Source organism: Pan paniscus, chromosome 4, assembly GCF_029289425.2.
Source record: "Pan paniscus chromosome 4, NHGRI_mPanPan1-v2.0_pri, whole genome shotgun sequence".
In the NCBI taxonomy this organism is placed as follows: Eukaryota; Metazoa; Chordata; class Mammalia; order Primates; family Hominidae; genus Pan; species Pan paniscus.
In genome coordinates this window covers 103,616,156-103,641,104 of record NC_073253.2, presented here as the reverse complement: position 1 = coordinate 103,641,104, position 24,949 = coordinate 103,616,156, and the positions used below count along the sequence as shown (strand labels likewise).

At 34.2% G+C, this 24,949-nt stretch overlaps 1 protein-coding gene across 1 annotated transcript in view; it reads left to right on the top strand.

Moving 5' to 3' along the window:
• The window catches only part of FBXL17 (F-box and leucine rich repeat protein 17), a 525,355-nt gene that overhangs the window by 22,980 nt on the left and 477,426 nt on the right, over nt 1-24,949 (top strand). Inside the window, exon 4 of the mRNA XM_024928895.4 lies at nt 10,533-10,664. Within this exon, the coding sequence (XP_024784663.2) occupies nt 10,533-10,664 (132 nt within the window). The remainder of the gene's footprint in view (nt 1-10,532; nt 10,665-24,949) is intronic.

Sequence of the window (24,949 nt, the reverse complement as noted above, 5' to 3'; positions counted from 1 at the left end):
AATGGAAAAATTTCTAGAAATACAGAAACCAGAAAAACTGACCCAAGAAGTAGAAATTCTGAGTTCCAGCTACTCATGAGCCTGAGGCAGGAGGATTGCTTGAGCCCAGGAGGCTGAAGCTATATTCACTGCACTCCAGCTAGGGCAATATAGCAAGACCCCATCTCTTAACAAAAAAAGAAAAAGGTAGAAAATTGGAATATATTTATAATAAATAAGGAGATTGAATCAGTTAAAAAAATTTCCAACGAAGAAAGACTAAGGACCATAGCTTCGATGGTGAATGTTTTCAAATATTTAAAGAAGAATTAACACCAGTCCTTCTCAAACTCTTTCAAAAAAATTGAAGAGGAGGCAACACTTCTTAACTTATTCTGTGGGGCTAGCATTAGCCAGCCCAAGACCCTACAAAAATGAAACTACAAAACAAACAACAGCTACAGACAAGTATCTTTAACGAGTATGTAAAAATCTTCAAAATGCTAGCAAACTGAATTCAGCACCAGATTAAAAGGATTCTACACCGTAACCTATTATGATTTATCCAAGGAGTACAAGGGTGGCTCAACATACAAATATCAATCAATGTAATATACCACATTAAGAAAATGAAAGGAAAAAAAAAACCAGTCATCCTAATTGGTGTGCAAAAGCATTTGGTGAAATAAGCAGCCTTTCTTGAAAAAGCAAAGCAAAACAAAAACCTATCAAACCAGGAATAGAGTGATGCTTCCTCATCATAATAAAGACCATATGTGACAAACCCACAGCTGACATATTCAGTGATAAAAGGTGGAAAACTTTTTCCTTAAGATCAAGAATAAGACAAGAATGCCTGCTTTTGGCAGTCCTGTTTTACATTGTGCTGAAAGTTCTAAGGAGCAATTTGGCAAGAAAAAGAAATAAAATGCTTCCAAATTGGAAAGGAAGAAGTAAAACTATTTGTATTCAAAGATGACATTATTTTATGAATAGAAAACCCCAGAGAAACCACAAAAAACCCATTTGAACTAATAAGTGATTTCAGCAGAGTGGCAGGATACAAAATCAAAATACAAAAAAATCAGTTGTATTTCTACACACCCCAAAAGAAATAGAATCCAAACGATTTCATTTACAACAGCATCCAAAAGTATAAATTTGCCTTTAAACACTGCTTTTGCTGGATCTCATAAATTTTGATATGTTTTATTTTTATTTTCATTTAATTCAAAATATGTTAAAATTTCTTCTGAAGTTTCTTCTTTTACCCATGTGTTATTAAGAAACGTGTCATTCATGTATACCTATGTAACAAACCTGCACGTTGTACACATGTACCCTAGAACTTAAAGTATAATTTAAAAAAAAAACGTGTTATTTAAATCTCTAAGTTTTTTGGGAGTATTTTCATCATTTTCCTGTAATCGATTTTTATTTTATTTCTATTGTAGTATGAGAGCAGACATTGTATAATTTTTATTCTTTTAAATTTGTGAATGTGTGTTTTATGGCCTGGAATGTGGTTTGTCTTGGTGAATATTCCATGTGCGTTAGAGAAGAATGTGTATTCTACTGGATGAAGTGGTCTCTAGATGTCCATTATATCCAGTCAATTAATGGTTTTATTGAGTTGAACTATGCCTTTACTAATTTTCTGCCTGCTGGATCTTTCCATTTCAGATAGAAGGATATTAAGGTCTCTAATAGTGAAGTTATTCATTTTTCCTTGTAGTTCTAACAGTTTTTGCTTCACATATTCTGACACTCTTTTGTGAGATGAATACATGTTAAGGATTATTATGTCTTCCTGGAGTATTGTCCCCTTTTGTTATTATGTATGTCCCTCTTTATCCCTGATAACTTTTCTTCTTCTGAAGTCTGCTCTGTCTGAAGTTATTATAGCTGTTCCCAGTTTTATTTTAGTTAATAATTGTAATTCTTCTTAAGCATTTCTGAAGGATTGCTTTTAAGTACTTTTTCTCTCAATTTACAACTCTCTTAATTTACAGTTTTATTCACTGTTCAGATCACTTTTGAATTCATTGAAATTTTGAAATTTTGTTTGCTGCCTGATTTTTGTGAATGCTCTTTTGACTTTTAAAAGCCTTTAAAAGAGGAGTTTTGGGTTCATTTCAGAATTGAGAAATTTTGCATATTTCCTACATACTCCTATTCCTCACATGCATAGCCCCTCCCATTATCAGTATCCCTCACCAGAGTGACACATTTATTATAATCAATAAATCTTCATTGATATATCTTTATTTCCAAAGCCCATAATTTATGTTAGGGTTCACTCTTGGTATTGTACATTCTATGAGTTTAGACAAATATATAATGACATGTATCTACCATTATAGATACAGTATAGAGTATTTTCACTGCTCTAAAAATCCTCTGTATTCTGCCTATTTATTCGCTCCTCCCCTCTAACTCCTGGCAACCCCTGATGTTTTTATTGTCTTTGTAAACTCTTCTGGAATGTTTATGATTCCAGTTGGAATCATATAGTATGTAACCCCTTTAGATTGGATTCCTTCACTTAGTAGTATGCAGTTAAGTTTCTTCCATGTCTTTTCATAGCTCATTTATTTTTAGCAATGAATAATATCCTATTGCCTGTTATGTACCACAGTTTATCCATTCAAATACTGAAGGACATTTTGGGCATGTCCAAGTTCTGGTAATTATAAATAAAACTACTATAAACTTCTGTGTGTAGGTTTTTGCATGGGCATAATTTTTTCAGCTTTTTTGGGTACAAACCAAGGTACATGATTGCTGGATCATGTGCTAAGAGTCTTCAGCTATAATAATGAATTCATCTATTTCTCCTTCTAGTTCTGTCATTTTTTACTTCTCATATTCTGATGCTCTCTTGTTAGGTACATATGTCTTAAAGATTTCTAGGTTTTTTTGGAGTGTTGACTCCTTTATCATTAAGTCATGTCCCCCTTTATCACTGATAACATTCTTTGCTTTGAAGCCTGCTCTGTCTGAAATTAATGTAGCTACTTCTGCTTTCTTTTGATTAGTATTAATATGGCATATCTTTCTTCATCCATTTACTTTTAATTTATATATTTCTGTCTATTTAAAGTAGATTTCTTGTAGACAACATAGAGTTGGGTCTTGTTTTTTGATCCATTTTGACAATCTGTCTTTTAGTTGGTGTTTTTAGACCACTGATGTTTAAAGAGATTATTTCTGTAGTTGGATTAATATCTACCATATCCGTTAATGTTTACTATTTGCTGCCCTAGTTCTTTGCTAATATTTTTGTCTTCCATACTTTTTCTGCCTTTTGTGGTTGTAATTGAGCATTTTAATGATTCAGTTTTCTCTCTTTCTTAGCAATCAATCATAGTTGGTTTTTTTTCTTTTACTTTTTAAAGTGGTTATCCTGGAATTCACAATATACATTTATAACCAACTCCACTTTCAAATAACTTTGTACTGCATCACAGGTAGTGAAAATATCTTATAATAACAAAATATTTTAAAGTTTTCTGGCTGGGTGCGGTGGCTTATGTCTGAAATTCCAGCACTTTGGGAGGCTGAGGCAGGTGGCTTACCTGAGGTCAGGAGTTCGAGACCAGCCTGGCCAACATGGCAAAACCCCGTCTCTACTAAAAATACAAAAATTAGCCAGGTGTGGTGGCGCACGGCTGTAATTCCAGCTATTCAGGAGGCACAAGAATTGCTTGAACCCGGGAGGCGGAGGTTGCAGTGAGCCAAGATCACGCCACTGCGCTCCAGACTAGGGGCAGTGTGAGATTGTCTCAAAAATAAATAAATAAATAAATAAATAAATAAATAAAGTTTTTCATCCCTTATATTATTGATACTATTTACTTCACATATATAAGCATATATATGTGTGTGTATATGATGAAATACATCATCATTATTTTGAAGAAATTGTTATCTGCTAGCTTAATTAAGAATAAGGAAAATAAATGTTTTTATTTTACCTTCATTATTCTTTCTCTGATGCATTCTTTCTTTGTATTGATCCAAGTTTTTGACCTGTGTCATTTTCCTTGTTTCTGAAAAACTTCTTTTATCGTTTCTTGCAAGGCAGGTCTAGTGGCAACAAATTCCCTCATTTTTTGTTAGAGAAAGTCTTTATTTCTCCTTCACTTTTGAAAGATAATTTCACAGGCTATAGAATTCTAGGTTGTTGGTTTTTTTTCACTCGAAACTTTAAATATTTCACTCTACTTTCTTCTTGATTGCGTGGTTTCTAAGGAAAAGTTAGATAAAATTTTTATTTTTGCCCCTCTGTAGGTAAGCTGTTTTTATCCTGTGGCTTCTTTCTAGATTTCTTACTTTTTTTTTTCTTTTTTTTTTTTAACCTTTGATTTTTTGTAGTTTGAAAATGATATGCCTAGGTGTAGTTTTTTCTTTGTTTGTTTGTTTGCAGTTTTCCTTCATGGTATTCTCTGAACTTCTTGGGTCTGTAGTTTGGTATCTGATCTTAATTTGGGTAAATTATTAGTCAGGAGTGCTTCAAATGTTTCTCTGTTCCTGTCTCTCTCTCTTTTCTTGGTATTCACTTTTCACTTATGTTATACCTTTTGTAGTTGTTCTGTGGTTCTTAGATATTCTGTTCATTTTTATTCAGTCTTTTTTCTCCTGATTTTCAGTTTTGGAACTTTCTATTATATTCTCAAACTCAGACTTTTTCCTTAACCATGTCCCATCTACTAATGTATCTTTTTATAGTGCCTATTGGTGCTCGCGTGTTGCCTACTTTTCCCATTAAAGCTCTTAACATATTAATTGTAGTTTTAAAAAATTTCTGGCCTGGTAATTCCAACATTCCTGCTGTATCTGACTGTGGTTCTGATGCTTTTTTCAGTCTCCTGAAATTGTCTTTTCCTTGTTAGTATGCTTTTTAATTTTTCATTGAAAGGTGGACACGATGCACAGGTTGAATGTCCCTAATTCAAAATTCCAAAATCCAGTATGTTCCAAGATTGGAAACTTTTTGAGTGCTGACAGGATACTCAAAGGAATTATGCATTAGAACATTTTGGATTTTGGATTTTCAGATTAAGCATGCTCAACTGATAAATGTAATGCAAATATTCAAAAATCTGAAAAAAATCCAACAATTAAAACGCTTCTGGTCCCAAACATTTTGGATAAGGGATACGCAACCTATACTGGGAAATGCAACTTTCATAAATGGGCCTTTAGTAATGTAGTGGTTAGGTGTGGGGAGAGGAGGAATGATCTATAGTTTTAGGATTAGGTTTTAATATTTTGGCAAGTCTGTGCCACTGGGCTACCTTTACCAGTGTTTCTTTTTTTCCCCTTACCCTTAGGTGGGCTGGGATGGCTAGAGAGGGCTGGAGTTTGGTATATCCCTTTCCTTACATGGAAGGCTAGAACTGGCTGCAGTTCAATATTTCCCTTCCCCTAGGAAGGTTAGGCTCTGACAAAACTCCCACAGGTTAGGCTCTGGTAAAACAGTTCCTCCTGAGGACAGGCCTTGTTAAAAATAATAGAATGCTCTGGCATATTTCAAAATGGTTACTTTTCTCCTCTCATTGCTGTATGCATGAGGTGATTTCTCTCCAGTATTCTCCGTGAAGACCTGGTAGAGCTCCTGTAGATAAAACTCACAAAAGCATGAGTGTTGTCTTATAACCTGGTCCCCCTGGAATTTTTAATTATCAGACTTATCCACACTGTGCCTCCAGTATTTTGTCAAATGCAGAGTTCAGGTTTTCCTACTCTAGCCCTGGTTCCCGCTGAGGTTTCTGGTAGTAGTTTCTCTTCTGGTGAGTTGTGCTTCTCTGCATCTGCCTGTCTCTGCAGTTTTGTGGCAGTGGTTTGGTCGTGTCTTCATTTCTCTGATGGATCTAAAAAGAATTGTTAATTTTTCAGTGTGATCAGCTTTTTATTTTTTAGAACAGAGTGGCAACTTCTAAACTCCTTACATGCCAGACTGAAAACCAGAAATCTTTTCTTTTAAAGCAAGCATTACAGTTACTGAATGATCATCCTTGTCTTGTTTGTGTTCCGTTTTATGCTTTATTATGTGGAAAGCCCAAGGTGTTTCCCAAATCCCTCTAACTTGGATCATCTAGAATAGGCCTTATTCTAGGGCATAGTTCTTGCTCCCAAGGTACCATCTTTTTGGTGTCTCAGCTGGACGCCAGGGCACTTCACAGGATTTCTCCCTTTTGACAGAGTAGAGCTCCAGTGTCTCTAGCACTGTCTTCCTGGACAGATAATTTTTTATTTAAAAGAATTATATTCGTCCAGGCGCAGTGGCTCACGCCTGTAATCCCAGCACTTTGGGAAGCTGAGGCGGGCGGATCATGAGGTCAGGAGTTCGAGACCAGCCTGGCCAACATAGTGAAACTCCGTGTCTACTAAAAATACAAAAATTAGCTGGGAGTCATGGCGAGTGCCTGTAGTCCCAGCTACTCGGGAGGCTGAGGCAGGAGAATCGCTTGAAACCAGAAGGTGGAGTTTGCAGTGAGCCGAGATCACACCACTGCACTCCAGCCTGGGCGAAAGAGCGAAACTCCGTCTCAAAAAACAAAACAACAACAAAAAAGAATTGTATTCTATTTCTATGGTTTTTAGATAGAGTACTAATTGTGCTAGATTTAAGGCATCCTAATGGTGATGATTTTGTAAGATTTGGTTGATGCCCTCTGAATGTTTTTCTGTGGGTCATAGATGAATACAACATTGAGAAATTTAAAGACTGTCAGCCAAATTGTAAATATATCAGTTATAATGATTGACTTTACAGTGCTTGGATAGTCTGGAACTTAGGACATTTGTGGATGGCGTAATGGTGAGTAGTGCAGATAGGCACTGATTTGGGTCCGGTCTTGCCGGTTATATCCAGTGATGTCTAAAACAGAATATCAGTTTCTGCAGTGAGATTAAATGATGGTTTTACTCAGTAGTAGTAAATCATAATAGCTTCTCCTGTGAGGCACTGTTCCCCACATCTGACTTTACCTCACATGCTGGTAATTTCTGCATATGCCATCCACATGGTTCTCATCTTTGTGTGGTTATCCACGTGGCCTGTATGAAAAGTCATTTCTTTATAGATAAAGCCACCAAAGCTACTTTTCAATGTCAAAACACCATGTAGTCAGTTTAAATTATTTTCCCAGCCTGCGGCGCTGTGATTTACGTGTCTTAACCTGAGGTTCTACCAACTTGTCCACGCACATTGATGTCTAAGACTTCACCAAAAACCACACTTATTCCTTCTGTTGATATGTAGATTCTCTTCTTTTATTTCTCCGTTTTTCTAGCTTGTGTACTAACTGTTGAGGTCTCATGGGGCCTCCTATTCACTGCTCAGGATGTTATCAAATTGATAAGTATGATGAAGAAATGTGATGAAGGAGCAAGATGTCAGCTTTAGCACTCAGAAAATCTAAGGTGGAGAATGTTGCTTACAAACAATGCTAAATGGGATTGTTAACCTGACTCTGGAGTTTGGCTAACTGACTAGTCATTGACTAGGCTGACCAGCAGAGTGGCCCCAAATAGAGAAATAAAGATTGCTTGCTCCCTGTGTGCAGTTTATTCACAAGGGGAAGAAGTATACATATGAGCTGAAAATATCCAGTTTATTAAATACAGAATAATCAGTGGAGAGACCGGGAATCAGACTAGTTGGGCTTCCTACAGAATGAGAAAACATTTTCCCCTGCCATGTTTGTTTGTATTTTTTAAAAAACTTACTCACTTTTGACTGTTTATTGCTGATTCCTTCTATCAAAGATAAGGATTTAGCTCACTTATACTTCCTTCCCTGTGTCTTATCCTCTCATCCTTCCAACATAATTCTGTTATAATTTTTGTTAAATAAGTATTCAGTATTTACATTCTATAATTATGTACCTATCTTTTTTCTCTAAAGCATTTTGCTTTCATTGGAATTAATAAATGTCTTTTTATTTCTTTACCTAGTTGTTATACTCTTAACACTAATGAAGACCAAAGCTTTCCTCCAGTTGCATTAGTATGTCTATATGTGAATACTTAATTACATTTACTGCCCTACAGCAGATTTGCCTGGGATAGTCTAGTCTGGACTTCTCATATACAAGTGTGATGGCATTAGTGGTCACCTTAGTATCTTACGACCGTTATCCTTAAGATTTTCTTTCTCTTGCTGTTGGGTTAGATCTTCTGTTACCCAGATGTCATGTTTTCTTTCCTTTGGTGTATTCTCGTGTTTTATAGAGCACAGATTCCAGTACCTTCCTGATAAAGTGTATATGGGAGGTAAATCTTTTGATAACTTGTATGTCTGAAAACATCTCTAATTCTGCTTTCACACTTAATTCATAGTCTGAATCCCGAGTACAGAATTCTAGGTTAGAAATAATTTATCTTCAGAATTTGATGGCATTGGACTGTTGCTTTCTTTTAGTTTTGTTAAGAAGTTTGATGCATTTTCATCCTAATCCTTTCTATGAAGTTTATCTAAGTCTGTAGAATCTCTTTAAACTCCTGTTTCTGAAACTTTATGATGATTTGCATTGCCATGTGTCTATTTTTGTCATTTATGCTGGACAAGTGGATAAGCCTTTTCAGTCTGGAAGTTGATATCCTTTCATTCTGGAAAATGGGATAGAAATGTTTCTTTGAATTCCTCCGTTTTCACTGTATAAACGTTCACAAATCCCCATATTTTCAGCATTGTGCTTTGGTTCTCAGCTATCTGTGGTATACCCCAGTCCAAAAACCCTATGTTTTGCTCTCCCCAGAGAAATACATTTTTTTGCCATTGTAGGAAAAAGGGCAAGGTCAGGCTGTGCAGTAATGGGGAGGTGATCTGAGGATTTAACTAATTTTTAAACAGACTTTCAAGAATTCTAGTATTTTTAGCCCCAACCTCAGCCTCACTGCCAGACATATATGTGAGCCTGTTGAGAGTTCTTCAATAGACTTCTTTGCTTTTCCCACTGTTGGCTTTGGATTTAGTTTCCTCAACATTTGTTATAGAAATATATATGCCTCTTTTAATGAATTCAATAAAAATCTGATAGCTAATGAGCATGATGACTACTAATGAAAAATATTTCAAGGTATCTGCAACAGTGATATATGAAATAATCTTTGATTTCTATTGCTTACAAAGTCTCAGGTATTGCTAAGCTACTGTGCTGTTTTTCATATGGTAAGGAAAGGCTAAAGTTCATTTGGAGGATAACATAAAAAATGAACATGCACTTTTAAAAAATCTGCTTTCCTGGAACCCCTGAATTCTCTCCATGGGCCAGTTAGAACCACTGAATTAACTGGAATTTAGTAGTATATGAGGCCAAAATCATGGTTTCTTGTATTTGCCCATTTAAAATGAGAGCTGCTTTATAGTGCATAATCCTGATCAGCCTTTTCATTCATTTAACAAATATTTATTAAGTATCAACTAAGTGTAAGATACCGGGCACCAGAGTTACCTTATTTAACAAAATAGACAAACTGCTGTCTTCATGGAGTTTACATTTCTGTAGGAATATGTTATTGGTTGTAGTGCAGCCTAGATTATAATAATATAGTTTATATCTATCACCACTCCTGGAAAAGTAACTGAACTCACATATATTTCTGATGTCATTACTTGAGACAGAACTTGGAAGTTTTTTTTTCTTACAAAAGCAATGTTTATTAAAAAAATTAGAGAAGATTCATAGGCAGAAGGGAATAAAAACTCACTCATGCGCTAATCAGAATTAACCACTATGAACACCTTGGTATGTATTTCAGTCCCTTTTCTGTGCACAAATACACATGTATGTATTTAAATATGCATAATTTCTTTATAAAATTGGATTATACTATAAAAGCTTACATACATTTTTGTCAAATGTTTCTTCCAATTGTAGTGGTTGTATAATATTCAGTTTTATGAATACACCATAATTTATTCCTTTAAGCATTATATTTTTTTCCTCACTATTAAGACTCAAGAGAGGCTGGGTGCAGTGGCTCACACCTGTAATCCCAGGACTTTGGGAGGCTGAGGTGGGAGGATTGCTCGAGGCCAGGAGTTTGAGACTAGTCTGGGTAACGTAGCGAGACCCTAGCTCTACAACAAAATTTAAAAAGTAGCCAGGTGTGGTGGCACACACCTGTACTCCCAGCTACTCAGGAGGCTGAGGTAAGAGGATCTCTTTAGCCCAGGAGGTTGAGGCTGCAGTGAGCCATGATTGAGCCACTGCACTCTAGCCTGGGCGACACAGTGAGACCCTGTCTTTAAAAATATATATACTGGAGTAATAGATATGTAATTTTGAACTGTTAAGGAATATACATACCTTGGAGGGCTTGTAATATGAGTTGGTTGAAACAGGAGTAAATTAGAAGGTTAAAAATGTTTATACAGTGCTCTTTTAAGTTATGGATTGCTTACATTCTATCTTATTTTACAAGTAACATAAATATTTAACTCTGACATGGTTATTTTCAAAAAATTATATGAAAATCTCACTTGAAATATGTTGCCTTTGTTATTTTTTGAGCATTCAGCTAAATCTGTTTGTTTACAGCTGGGCTCAAAATGCAGAGAACTCAAAGATATTCATTTCGGCCAGTGTTACAAGATCTCAGATGAAGGCATGATCGTCATAGCTAAGGGCTGTCTGAAATTACAAAGGATATACATGCAGGAAAACAAATTAGTAAGTACTTGTTATCATCCTTGTATTGTTCATTTTGTTCCTAACCTTCGAATTCTTTCAAGTTTATTTATAATTTTTTCTGCTTATTTTCTTGTGATGGTTCAAATACTACTTAATCAAAAGCAAAAATCCTTTTAAAGCGATGATTTTATAAATCGATCTTTTAATTGAATAGATGGTGTTTGTGTGTGGTACTTGCATGTTAAAAATCCCTCATTAGCATGTGCCAATGCATCTTTTCTAAATGTGGACAGTGAACTAATACTGGTAAATTGGAAAAATCAAATTTGTTTGCCAAACGTAAGTCTGTGGTTGTGTAGTTCTTTCTGATATCTCTAGGGATTATAATAATTCTAGACAGTTAGAATTTTTTTTATTGTCCAGAAAAATGTACTCTTGTAAAATAGAGTCTTTTACTTAGTATCATAAAAAATGAGATTCAATAAGTTAGAGCATATAATAGGGCAATTACATAGATTTTATATTTTAAGCACATACATGGGTAATGCAGACACATTTAATATATTGTGCTTAAAAATCTTACAATTTTTTTTGAGAGATAATTCACATAAAATACATTTCACCTTTTTAAAGTGTACAACTCATCGGTTTTTAGTATATTTACCATGTTGTGCAGTCATTACCAATGTCTAATTTTTGAATATTTTCATTACCCCTAAAAAAATCCTGTGCCCATTAGCTATCCCTCCCCATTTTACCCTTCTTCTAGTCCCTGGCAACTGCTAATCTACTTTCTATCTCTATGGGTTTTCCTAGTCTAGATATTTTGTATAAATGGAATCACATGATACATGGTCTTGTTTCTGGTGTCTCACTTAGCATGATGTTTTCAAGGCTCATTCGTGTTTATCATGTATCAGAGCTTTATTATGTTTTATGGCTGAATAATATTCCAAAGCATTTATGTTTTTATATGATAGGTACATCATATCAGTTAAAAGAAAAAGTTGTCACTAGGATGCACCAGTAGGAGTTCTTAAAATTGAAAAATAGCGTACATACAGTCATGGGCCATATAACAATGTTTGGGTTAACAGTGGATAGCATATACAGTAGTGGTCCTGTAAGATTATTATACTGTATTTTTGCCTTTTCTATGTTTAGATACAGAAATACCATTGTATTACAGTTGCCTCCAGTATTCATTACAGTGACATGCTGTTCAGCTTTGCAGCTTAGGGGCAATAAAAGCTATACCATATGGCCCAGGGCTTTCTGTATGCTCTAGGTTTGTGTAAGTACATTCTGTGATGTTCACACAACGACAAAATTACCTAATGACACATTTCTCATAACATTTTCCTGTCATTAAGCAATGCATGTCTGTATTTGAAAATGTTGTCAGGGTAGTCCTGAATGTGTAGTATACTACAAAGAAGACTTGCTTTTTTAGTTGTATTTCAAAAATGAAGAGATCTTTTTATTGCCCCTTGGAGTTCATAACATTTAATAATTTTTATGTAATAGTCATTCTTGAGACAGTAGGATTTTGTAAAGAGAAGTTAGGTTTGTGTTAGACTGAATTTTTGAATATTGGTATCCACTCACTTGCATTGTGACCCCGGGAAAGTTACTTGAGTTCTTTACACCTCATTTGTAAATGAGGTTATTGATATCTGTCTATTTGCTAGTTATAGTTTTGACGATTAAATGACACTGTATCCTTAAGTTGTCTAGTACGAAGTCTGACTTACAGGAGATATGTAAAACATAGTAGTTTTTATGGCATCACAACTGTATTTGTTACCTAACTTTTGCTTTTCACTTTACATCCAAGGTAAATTAAAGGATGGTGATCTCAATTTAGAAGTTTTCTATTTCTCAAGCAGTAGGATATTTGTTGACTTTTATTTTTCTTGTTGAGTAAACATAAAGAAATAGTTTTATTGGCAATCAAACAATTTTTAGCCAATGGTTTCCCAAAGAAAGCAACGGTTTATGTTTTTAAGGTTTTTGTTATGTTCACATTAGTTTTTTTCTAGTATTTTGGTACATTAAAAATATGTTATGTACGTAAATGCTAAGGGCATCAGTTTTGTATTTTTTTAATTTAACATTTTCATTTCATTGGAAATTTGAGGTAATTTTGCTAAGTCTTAAAGGCTAATTCACTACAGTTCTTCCCATTTAAGTTTATTACAAAAGGAAATTTAGAATAATTTGAACTCTTTATTGGATAATTGAGATATTGATAACTAACCTCCTATAGGAAGTTTGTATTTTTAAAATTTATGAAATAAAGAGAAATATTTAAATACTTGCGAAGCCATAGTTTTAAGTAATTAGGATGTTTTTACTTTGACACCTATTCTTAGTAATGTAACAACAAATATTTTAAGTTAGCAACTAATACAGGTACGTACGGAGAACACTGTCAGAAAGAATGCCAAAAGAATTTCAACTATGCTTTGACAAATACTGATAATCAGTCAAATTATTTTGCTAATTCTCTTAATAAACTGAATATTCTCAAAAAGAGTATTATAGCTTAATTGCAGAGTCTAAAAATAATCATAGCATAGTTTTCGTATAAACTTTGCTGACTTAAAATATCAAGCTATTTTGGTAGTATTTGAGTATACATACATCTTTTCATATTATATCTTGGCCTTTAGATGGCAGCATTGTCTTTGTATATTTCTGTGACATAGCTTTTATGTCCTTGATGTAACTATAAGGATGTAATGCCTCTATAAGTTTCTGCTGATGGTTTCTGCTGATGTTGTGGTTTATTTTACATTTTTGTTCTTTATGTGACCTTAATGGGAAAATTTCTTCTTAAGTTATTTAAAATAATTGTATCTAGAATGCCACAGGATGAACTTATCATTTTACACAAAGTAGTAAGATAGTAGAACATTTTTATTTGTGGCACTGGTTTAAGTAAGATAAACTTTAGAAAAGGGGAAGGATTCCTGTGTTTATGAGGGAGAAGTTTTATTCATGTGGAAAGTGAGGACAATGATTTGCCATAAATGAGTTATGGTGAAGCAGAGAACTGAGGACTTAGATGTACAATTTTTTTTTCTTTTTTTTTTCTTTTTGAGATGGAGTTTTGCTCTTTAACCCAGGCTGGAGTGCAATGGCACAATCTCAGCTCACTGCAACTTCCTCTTCCCGGGTTCAAGCAATTCTCCTGCCTCAGCCTTCTGAGTAGCTAGGATTACAGGTGCAAGCCACCATGCCCAGCTAATTTTTTTTTGTATTTTTAGTAGAGATGGCGTTTCACCATGTTGGTCAGGCTGGTCTCGAACTCCTGACCTCATGATCCGCCCACCTCGGCCTCCCAAAGTGCTGGGATTACAGGTGTGAGCCACCGTGCCTGGCCTTAGATGTAGAATTTTCCTAAAAGAGAATTCTTTGAGTTCTGTTTCAGTTATTTTTGAGTGAGACAAGTGTCATGTACCTACATAGGTATAGTTTGCATTTGCTGTAAAACTCTTGTGTCGACTATACAAATAGATTTGAGGAGTATAGCTGTAGTGAGGGTCTAGCATATTGTATGTGTCTGTCTCTTCTAGTGATAGGTTTTATATCACTTTTGTATAGTGCATGCCACAAAGCTATTTTTAAGTCATATTTAGTTTGAGCATATAGTCATTATCTAGAAACCTCAGTTAAGTATATTTCCTCTGCTTCTTTAATTTCCCTTTACCAGATTCTGCTTCTCTACTTTTTGGACAGAGAACCTCTTTGGGTGGCTTTTTATTCCATTGTAAAACGATGAGGTCAGATAGATTACCTGCCATTTGTTATATAGGCCAGTGTTTTAAACTACTGGAATTTTATGAGTTATTCCAAAAATAGCTTCTGTGCTATGCCCTATGTCAGAGCATTTTTGATGTAGATCTGTATGCGTTATGTGTGTGTTTGGCCTATTTTTTACATTTTCTACTCTGAATAATTAGGCTGTAAACTATTATAGATTACTCAATTCTCAAGAAAATAGTAATACTATGAATAGATTTCAGAAAGTTATAGGGAAATGATTAAAGTTTCCTAATGGAAAGTTGATTTCCTGAAAGTTAATTGTGACTGTTTACTTTTCAGTCTCTTAGTTGATATTTTACTAGTTTTATAATTCTGTAACTTCTCTTAGAGTCCTTTGACTGCTGCTGTAACAATCTTGTTTTAAATTTCATCCTTTGGAGGCTTACATGAATGATGTAGGATCAAATTCACCTCTCCAGGCTTTCCCCTCTGACCCCCTAGGCTGAAAGCATTTTAAGGGGAGATGGAGGCAAACGCCATTTTTGAGTTGCACTGAACTCAGTTAAAACCTTGATCCTGCTGTTTCTTACTCATGTGACTTGCTTTAGTTATCTTAATTTTTGCACTTTGTTTTCCTTCCTTGCAGAAAGGATACAATACTACTTCATACATGTTCTATTGAGGATCAGACTAAATGAGATTAAGAGGTAAAGCGCCAAATGAGTTTCATTGCCACAAAACACAAGAAAGCTTCAATAAAGGTTTTTTTCCTCTCCTATCAGGAGAGGATAGCGAAGCCTATTATTTGCTTTCTGCAGTTTACTAATTTGAATTGGGCTGTATCAATGTCTAATATCACCTAGTCTGATTTTACCTGTTAGCCACTGACAGTTTAATTTTTTTTTCTCTTTGCTGTGATTTGAGGCTGTTGTAGCAGTTAGGTGAAAAAATTGGTAGCCATGTTGATAATCAACTAGAGTAGTATATAAGATAAACATTTGTGTCAGAGTTTAAATAGCAGTAGTTAATTCAGCATTATGTGAAAGCTTCCATTTCCTGACTCTTACTGTTCACCATAGAGTTAATAAATTAATGGGTTTATATATGAGTTAATATATTAAGGAGATTGGTTGTCCGCACCCTTAGTTCCCCTCCTATAATCTTGATGTCTTATTTCTCAAATACTCCTTGTGAAGTGAGTTTAATTGTAATACCAGCCATAAATAATTTACATTTTTGAGGGATTTTGTACAAAGGGTTAAGTACTCACTTGAGCCTCCCAAATCATCCAGAGTATATACTCGCCTTCAGTGTTCTTTCCCCTCTTAATGGATGGGGCATTTACTTAAACCCAGAATGGTAGTTTCCAGTGAACAGTAATATTTGAATGTGACATTCTAAAGAGGTGATCTAAAGATATTGAACATCATCTTATTGTTGTCTTTGTCCATTTGGGTTGCTGTACCAAAATACTATAAACTGGATAACTTACAAACAACAGACATGTGTTTGTCACAGATCTGGAGGCTGACAAGTCCAAGATTAAGGCACTGGCAGGTTTGGTGTTTGGTGAGGGCTTGCTTTCTAGTTTATAGACACCTTCTCCCTGTATCCTCACATGGTAGAAAGGCAAACAAGCTCCCTGTGTTCTATTTTATAAAGGTACTAATCCCATATATTAGGGCTCTGCCCTCATGATTTAATCACTCCCCAAAGATCCCACTTCCTAATACTATCATCTTGGAGGTTAGGATTTCAACATATGGGTTTTGGGGGTACACAAACCTTTAGACTATAGCAACTACATCTCAGGATTTTGCTATCATTTGCTGGTAATAGAAAATATTTGATACAAGTTATCTTTTATTGAGTATTTTTAATATACCAGGTACTATGCTGTTTTATATAATTAATCCTCATAACTACCACATGAGGTAGCTATTTTTATCCAATTTTACCAGTGAGGTAATTGAGGCATAAAGAAGTTAACAACAGGTGGGTGTCAAAGTCAAAATTCTAACCCAGATCTGTTAAGATTCCCAAACTTCTCTTCTCTAGCCCTTTGGATTGCATGGATACATTACCTGTAATGCTAATCCACACACGTTTGAACCAAATAGCAACTTCCAAAGGACATTATCTCCCTTGAAAACACTTATGGACCAGTGCTGTGAGACATCAAAGGAAGAAGTTAATTATTAGCATGAGTAGAAAATCATTTTTTAGGATGATAATTGATTTCAGGAGAAGCTGCAAGTACCAGCAGAAGTGTATTTAAAAATTTTTCTAGGAAAATTCCTGAAATTATCAAAGAGGAAAGCTAGTATTTAGTGTTAATCTTAATCCTATTTGAATATGAATATAATTAATAATAGAATTGCATATTTTATACAAAATTTATCTGTATTACAGACATAGTGTTTTATGTTTTTGTGATATTTTGATTCAGAAGCTAGTACCATTTGATTTTTGTCCAGAAGATTTAATGGCAATTTTAATGAATTCATGAACTGATAACTCTGTACTCTGTTCCTTAACACTTGTTTCAGATGTTCATTCAGTTCCATTAACAGTTGAACAGTTACTATGTGCCAGGCACTGTGAGAGGTGTCGAAGAATTAAACAAGAGTTGTACTGCCAAAGAGAGAAGATCCTGGTCTCATGATAGTGCTATAGAAACACCAATTGCAAAAATAGTTATTCTTATGTGAGGGATAAGAAAGGAATCTGAAAATCCTATAAATAGTAAGTGACATTTGAACTAAGTTTTGAATTACATGTAGTGATGTGATGAATATGCAAGCAGACATATTTTAGGGTAAGGTAATTGCACTAATGGAAAAGAGCGTTAACAAAGATAAAACATCAGAAAAATATGGGGAATGCTTAATAAGTGGTGAGTGTTACAGTGCCACTAGGTTGATAGGCTAGGTAGTAGGGAAGTATTCATATTTGGTCTGGAAAAGAAAGAAAGGACCAGGTTGTTAAATTTTTTTCAGTGTCATGCTGTGAAATTTGAAAGTCTCTAGGTAATAAGAACTATAGCATGAGATTTTAGCAAGTGTGAAATGTGATCAGATTTTAATTCATGTTTTATTTATTTTGAGAAATTAAGAAAAATATAGAATACAAAAAGGAGTAATAACAGCTGTATGCCCATCACGCATAAATTGACAGTTGTTAACATTTTATTAAATTTGCTGCTGCTGCTTGAATTAATAAAGCAAATAAACTTCAAGTCTCTGTTGTCTTACATTCGTACTGTTGTCCCATTGTTCCCTTCCAGACCAACTGCTATGATGATCTAAAATGCTTTAAAAAATATTTTAATATGTATGTGGATACCCATGATGTGGTATTATTTAGTTTGTGGTCACATGTAATTTATATCTAGTGACATATGGTTAAATATCTGGTCTCACAAAGTATATATGAGTCTACAATTTGCATGTTTACTTTTATTTTTGAGATCTAGCCATAATGGATATAATTCATTCTTTTTCATTGTTAGTATTCTATTATATGTATAAATCTCTGGGTTATTCATTCCCTATTGAAGGACACTTACATTGCTTCTACTGTTTTACTATCAGAGGCAGTATTGCAATAAAATTATTGTATAAATCTCTTGTGCTCATCTTCAAGAGTTCTCTACGGCATGTATGAGAAGTATATACAATATGGTACTAAGATATGTACATTTTCAAATTTTTCTATATCATGTCAAATCACTCTCTACTGGTAATTGAAATCATGTTTTAGAGATGTATCTTGCTGATGGAGTGTCAACTCTTTTGAGGGCCAGGAGTATGTGCTCATCTTTTTATTCATCCCTCCTAGTGTTGGAATATAATAGACATTCAATAAATGTTGGGTTAGGGACAGATGGGTTACTACTGCATTGTGCATGCTTTAAAAAATGTATCACTTCAAATATTTTGGTGACATATTTTATTAAATAAAAGCTTAAAATAGCTTAAAGAGTCAAATGTTTTTTCACTTTTAAAGTAAGTAAATTGTTTTGACCTAGTTAGCACATTAATGATGCCATTCTTTATGTATCAAATTTATCCAGCCAAAGTCACTAATGTACTCAAGGGGTATTTTTTGGCATAATTGTCATTAACAACATGCAGTTCTGATCAACTAGAATGTAATTCTTGTCAGAATTATGTTGACTTGTACATTCTTACTGTTAATAAAATCGGTTTTATTTTGTTTAAGTGGTATTTGAAAGATCCAATTTAATTTAAAACAAGTTTTTTTTTGTTTGTTTTTTTTTAAAGTAGAGACAGGGTCTCACTATATTACCCAGGCTGGTCTCGAACTCCTGGGCTCAAGCGATTCTCCTGCCTTGGCCTCCCGAATTGCTGGGATTGTAGGCATCAGCCGCCATGCCTGGCCTAAAACAAGTTTTTTTGACAGTATAATTTCAATCTGAAGAATAAATACATTTTTACTCATTCTAAATTCTTTGCTAGATCGTATCCTCTTATTCTCTTTTTAGTCTATTGGTATCTTTCTCTTAAGGTTTTTTTTTTTTTAATCACATAGCTTGGCAGGAACATAAGTGGATTATATTCTATCATTTGAAGGCATTGAAAGCAATAAAGAATGAATGTGTATTTTTTCTTTCCCTGTGTGCCAGTGTCGTATGGAAGACAGGCAGTGTCTTGGATGATATCCAAACAATTTTTCTTTGGAATGCATTATTTTTTACCCAGCAGATTTACCTGCTTAATTATATTAGTTTAGCAATATTAAAATTAGTTCACTAACTCTGGGGATTCATCAGCTGATGATAGGAGATGGCCAAATGCAAACGGGATCTCAGGAGGAAGCTAGCTTAGTATTAAAAACTCCGATAAGGATATCCCAGTGTGGATAATGCAGAATTTGTTATGGTTAAAAATGGGAAATTCCAAATAGTATTTAAGTATTCTTTAAAAATATATTATTTTCTGGGTCAAATTTTAGAATGCTTCTTTTGGATTTAAAATTTATAGTTAGTAGATTATTTTTAGTGTAATTCCTTGGCTAGTGCTTTTTTCCCCACATACATAGTCTGTAGTTTAAGTCCTTTATTTTTTATTTATTTATTTATTTATTTTTTTGAGACGGAGTCTTGCTCTTTCGCCCAGGCTGGAGTGCAGTGGCCCGATCTCAGCTCACTGCAAGCTCCGCCTCCTGGGTTCACGCCATTCTCCTGCCTCAGCCTCCCGAGTAGCTGGGACTACAGGCGCCCGCCACCACGCCTGGCTAATTTTTTCTATTTTTAGTAGAGACGGGGTTTCACCGTGTTAGCTAGGATGGTCTCGATCTCCTGACCTCGTGATCCGCCTGCCTCGGCCTCCCAAAGTGCTGGGATTACAGGCGTGAGCCACCGCGCCCGGCCAAGTCCTTTATTTTTAATAAAAATCTAATTTTTATTTGCTTTCTTTTTTGACTACCTGTTAAAATCAGATATTTGAAGCAAAACAAATTATCTCTAAGATACAAGTGTGGAAGTGCAGTCTTGGGCTTTGTGCTCAAGTGTTGGCAACGGGAGATAGTGGGTTGAGATAAAGACTTGAGTCATTAGGCTTAGCAAATAGAAATTTTATAAGGTTAGATGGCAGTGGCATGCTAGTAGTACATTAAGCCTGTCATCTATGAGGATATTTTCCTGAACTACCTTTCTAGCCAGTCAACAAGTGAAATGTATTATTTGGATCTAGGGAGAAGTTTTGGCTTATGTTTTTATCCACAGTAATGAGGTTCTAGGGTTTTAGGATATCCAAGACTTATTCCCAGTTATTTCAGTGACTAAGCTTAAAGGAAGGAGAATTGGAGAATTAGCTTTTTTTCTTTCTTTCTTTTTTAAATAAAGATTTGCCTTTCTAAATATAGTTTACAAACTGTAGTTGAATCTGGCTTCTGGGTAATAGGATGCACTTTTTCCATCATTTTATTGTAGTCATTATCACAAAGATACATTATTGTAAATGTCCTATGGCACTTGGGCCTTTGTCAGGTAACCCTGTCTTCAGGCAAAGATATACAGGTGATGTTCCTATCTAAACCTGTGTGCTGAGTACTGTTCCTATTAGTGCTGCAGATTTTGCTTACTCATATTAGGTAGGTTGTCTTCTTTTGCTGTCTTTCTTGAAATTATTTACAAAGGTTTGAACATAAAGTTACCTGACAGGCAGTAGAAGGATGTATTCATCATGTGAGTTTTGGGGTGGATTCTTTTTGTTGTTGTTGTTGACTATATCATCTAGATTTTAATAGCCAAGAAATTTAAAAGCCAGATAAGTCCATACTGTTTCGATACTTTTTTTTCCCAACCCTTCTTCTCTTGCATCTTAGTTGTAGCCACATCTAGGTTGCAGACTATATCAGTATAGTATTTTTCTTTAGTGGCTGCCATATTTCATTATTTTTGGTTTCTAAAGTATGATGGTAGAAGTACTCAAGTTACTTCAGGAGAGTTTGGGGATAAAAAATTTGTAGTGTCTGTTACCAGATCTTTATTGGCTATTTTTGATTGGAGCATAAAATCTAGATGGTTATCATTCACTTTAATAAAACATATAAATAAATATATTGAGACTCTGTAATACAAAGAAAAGTGTTTGTAAATCCGAGTCCTTCTTACTGAACTATAGTTGGGTGATTTTCTTTTATTTTCATTTTTACTGTATATCTTTGAGAATATAAAGAAGAAGGCATATATTTATATTCATTACTGTTTAAATGTCCAAGTGAACGCCGAGAGGTTATAAAATTATTTGCATCATGTTCTGCTAGCTTTTCATTGTAACTCCTCTGAGAACATGATAAAACTTCTATATCTTTTTAGTAGGTTAATATTTATTCTAAGTATTTGAAGATAATTTTGTAGCTTGCTATTTCATACATTTTAAATTGTTGCAGGACACAATTTAATATATACACATATACTCATTCTATTAATATACTGATAAATCTCTGTTTATCATATATAATTGTAGGCAGTTTCGTCATGTGATCTAGTGTACATTCTATAGTTTTTCATTGTTTTAAGCTTTTTTGTGCGAAGAATTTAATGGAAAAAAGTGTGAAAGGTTAAAGATACATTGTGTATATTCCTCTGAATTCACTCATAAACTAAGATGTTTCTAAAGGTTGACTTTTATTGGTCATATCTACAGTCCAGGAGTGCTCTTTCCAAAATACTATTTTTATCATTTCAGAAATATGTAGTGGCTCATTTCAAAGATTTCTTCAGTTACTAGTCTCTGTCTTATTACTTTTTTTTTTTTTTTTTTACTTTTTGTACTTGTCCTTTTATCATTCTTCTTCTTTCTTCCAGAATGTGTTCATTACTACCTTCAAGCTCAGCTGAATATTATTTTTCGCAAATACTCTTTGAGAATTACCTCACATTTTTTACTTTCCTGTATTCTGTCAGCTTCCTGTATTTAGTTAGTTCTTACTAATCCATTGATAATTTGTTGTAGGTTTGAGAGTTTTAGTTTGGTAATGTCTCCCAGTGTAACTCCTTGGAATAAGAATGAGATCGTTTGCATACAGGTTAAAGAAACCTGTATATTCTTCAGTGTTTTGATTAAATGGATAGTTGTTAGAACTTCTTAAAAATAAAATTTTTTTCAGTGTATGAATTGTAAATTTTCTGAAAGGAACTGCCAGTGAAGATGAACCATTGATATACTTAAGTCCTTTTGGTTTAGTTCTGGGAAAATTCTTTTTTTTTTTTTTAGATGGAGTCTCACTCTGTCACCCAGGCTGGAGTGTAGTGGCACGATCTTGGCTCATGGCAACCTTTGCCTCCCAGGTTCAAGCAATTGTCCTGCCTCAGCCTCCCAAGTAGCTGGGACTACAGGCGTGCACCACCACGCCCAGCTAATTTTTGTATTTTTAGTAGAGACAGGGTTTCACCATGTTGGCCAGGATGGTCTGGATCTCTTGACCTTGTGATCCACCTGCCTCGGCCTCCCAGAGTGCTGGGAGGCGTGAGCCACCTTGCCCGGCCAAAAATTCTTTTTGAGATAAGGAAGAAAGAGTTTCTTTTAAAATCATATTTTAAATGAGACACGTCAGTAACTTTAAACATAACCATTTATACTTTAATATGTACATAAAAGTATAGCTTTTAGGACGTAAAATTCAATTTTTATTTACTGAATTGGTGAAATATACTTTATTCTATAGCAATATCAAATGATTTTTCATTAACAGTCATACAAGAAGAATGGCAATGATAGTTTGAAGAAGTAAAATCCCAAATAAGTGTGTTCTTTTTAAGAATTAGGTAGATTTTAGAAAATGATTTCTTAAAAGTGGATTTTGAAACTTAATGTCTTTAAACATTTTTATTTACTGAATTATTTTTATTATTTTATTACAAATTACTTATATATTTTATTACAGATTACCTGTTATATATTTTCATTCACATGGTTGTACATCTCATTGAAGATATTTGGTTTGTTTCAGTATTTCATCCTTCTGTTTCAGGCAACCCTAACAAAAATCTCTCAGGACTGCTAAGAAGTGTAGTCTCTTTTCTTTTGTCATACTTTAACTACTTGATTCTTGAAAAGATGAAAGTTAACTAGTTGCTTCTGTGGTTGAGTTTGTTCAGAAGAGCTTGACTTTATTGTTGCAATTAGAGGTAGATATTAAATATAATATTTGATAGATACTTGCTTCTTGGTACCAATAAAATGCATCAGGCAGATCTGGCATTAAATTTAGTTCAGAACACCGGCATTGCATGCTTTGAGAGTAATATACCACGCAGAGGTTACACTGGCAAGTGTTTTTTAAAAAATACTCTATATAAAATTTTTAGTTTTTAGTTTCATAAATTCTTCCTGTATATTTTTTCTTTAATATGTTCTAACAATTTTGTAGAATCAAAAATGGGAAAAGAATGTCCAAGAATAAGGATAGATATTTTGTTACAGTAATGCAGTTTGTTTTTTCATTTTCTTGGAGGATTAAGTGACATTTGGATAATTTGAGAGGGGAAAAAATTGGACAAGTGTTGGTTCTGCCAAACTATTGTTTATCCTTGGATTAAATCGTGTTTTTTTTCCCCTCTAGAAGTAATATCTTTTTCTAGTATACCCATATGGCTTTCTGCTATAAAGTTAGTCCAAGTATATAAGAATAATCTTTTTTCATACATTAAAATATATTTAAAACAATCACATTTTTCTAATATACTTTATGTTATCATGTTTTTAGATTACAGTCAAAAACAGGGTTTTTTTTAAGAATGTAATTATGCTAATTGCTGACCAGTATAATAATAGGAGGAATTTCACATCTGATCTTCAATAGTGGTAAATCATTTTCAGTCTAGTGTGTGCATTTGCCTAGTGTCACAGGTTAATTCTTTAGACATGGGTACCTTCCCCCTTTCTGTTAAGGCATACCTTTCTCAGCTATTGTAGAAATGAACTTCCAGTTATTGGAATCAACTTGTAATCACCTTAGTGCTTACCCTCCATCTCTGAGCTTCTATATTAGTACATGTCTAAGGTTATTTGTTTGTATGCATTATAATGCTATATTTACATTAAATTTGCTTGTAACTTATAATCATGCAGTTTCCTCTTCTGGTCCTACTTTTCAAAATTTAAAAAAAAAAGGTATTTTTTTTTTTTAAAGATACTGTCTTAACCTTAAAAGTCATACTATCCTCTAAGCCTGCTTTTTGGCAAATCTCCTTATTGCATGCCTGATAATGAGCCATATATTGTTGTGTGTTGGGGGGGGTGGGGGAGTGGGAGAGTGAAAATATTTATATTCAAGAACTCAAAATGTTTTAATGATAGTTGAAAAATTATGAGTAAAATGATATCAAAATATTTGATCTGATTTTTCTAATTTCTAACATCTAAAAACTAGTACTATCAATGCCTTAAGAAAAAGGTTGTATATATTCACCACATTATTTAAACAAGACTAGTGGAATTTATTTTCGATTTTACCTTATTCTCACACCAATAGTGTAGAATTTGTAATTTAACAATTGAAATGATTACTTCTTGTAAATATGTACGTTGTTTTAGGGGACTTTTCCATTTTTAGACAGTGAATGGCAGTACCCACTAAGTTGTGGTCCGCGTAAGACTTCGGTGGTTTCATTTACTATTAACGTGCTCTTTGACAGCGGGCCTTTACTAATCTCACACCATGGGTTTGAAATTTTTTCCTTAAAGCTTTATACTTGAATTACAATATATTGTGTCCTTTGTTTTCTCCTGGAAAAGGATTTTAAACAAACTTTCTATTGCACTTGTTGAATATGTATTTTATAGTAACCACCATGAAGTTTGCAGCATTTAAGAAGATGAAGAAGCGAAAATAAAAGATACACATTCAAGAAGGCTTGGTTTCACAGTTGGTCATAATCCTTTCTGCTGTCATTGGTACCCTAACCCTCTACCTACCAGAACAAAAGAAACTGAATTGAAAATTGTGGGAGCTGGGGAACATTCTGTTGGCAGCACATCGCATGGCCCATAGGCGTTGTCAGGTCTCAGTTTGATGCCCTT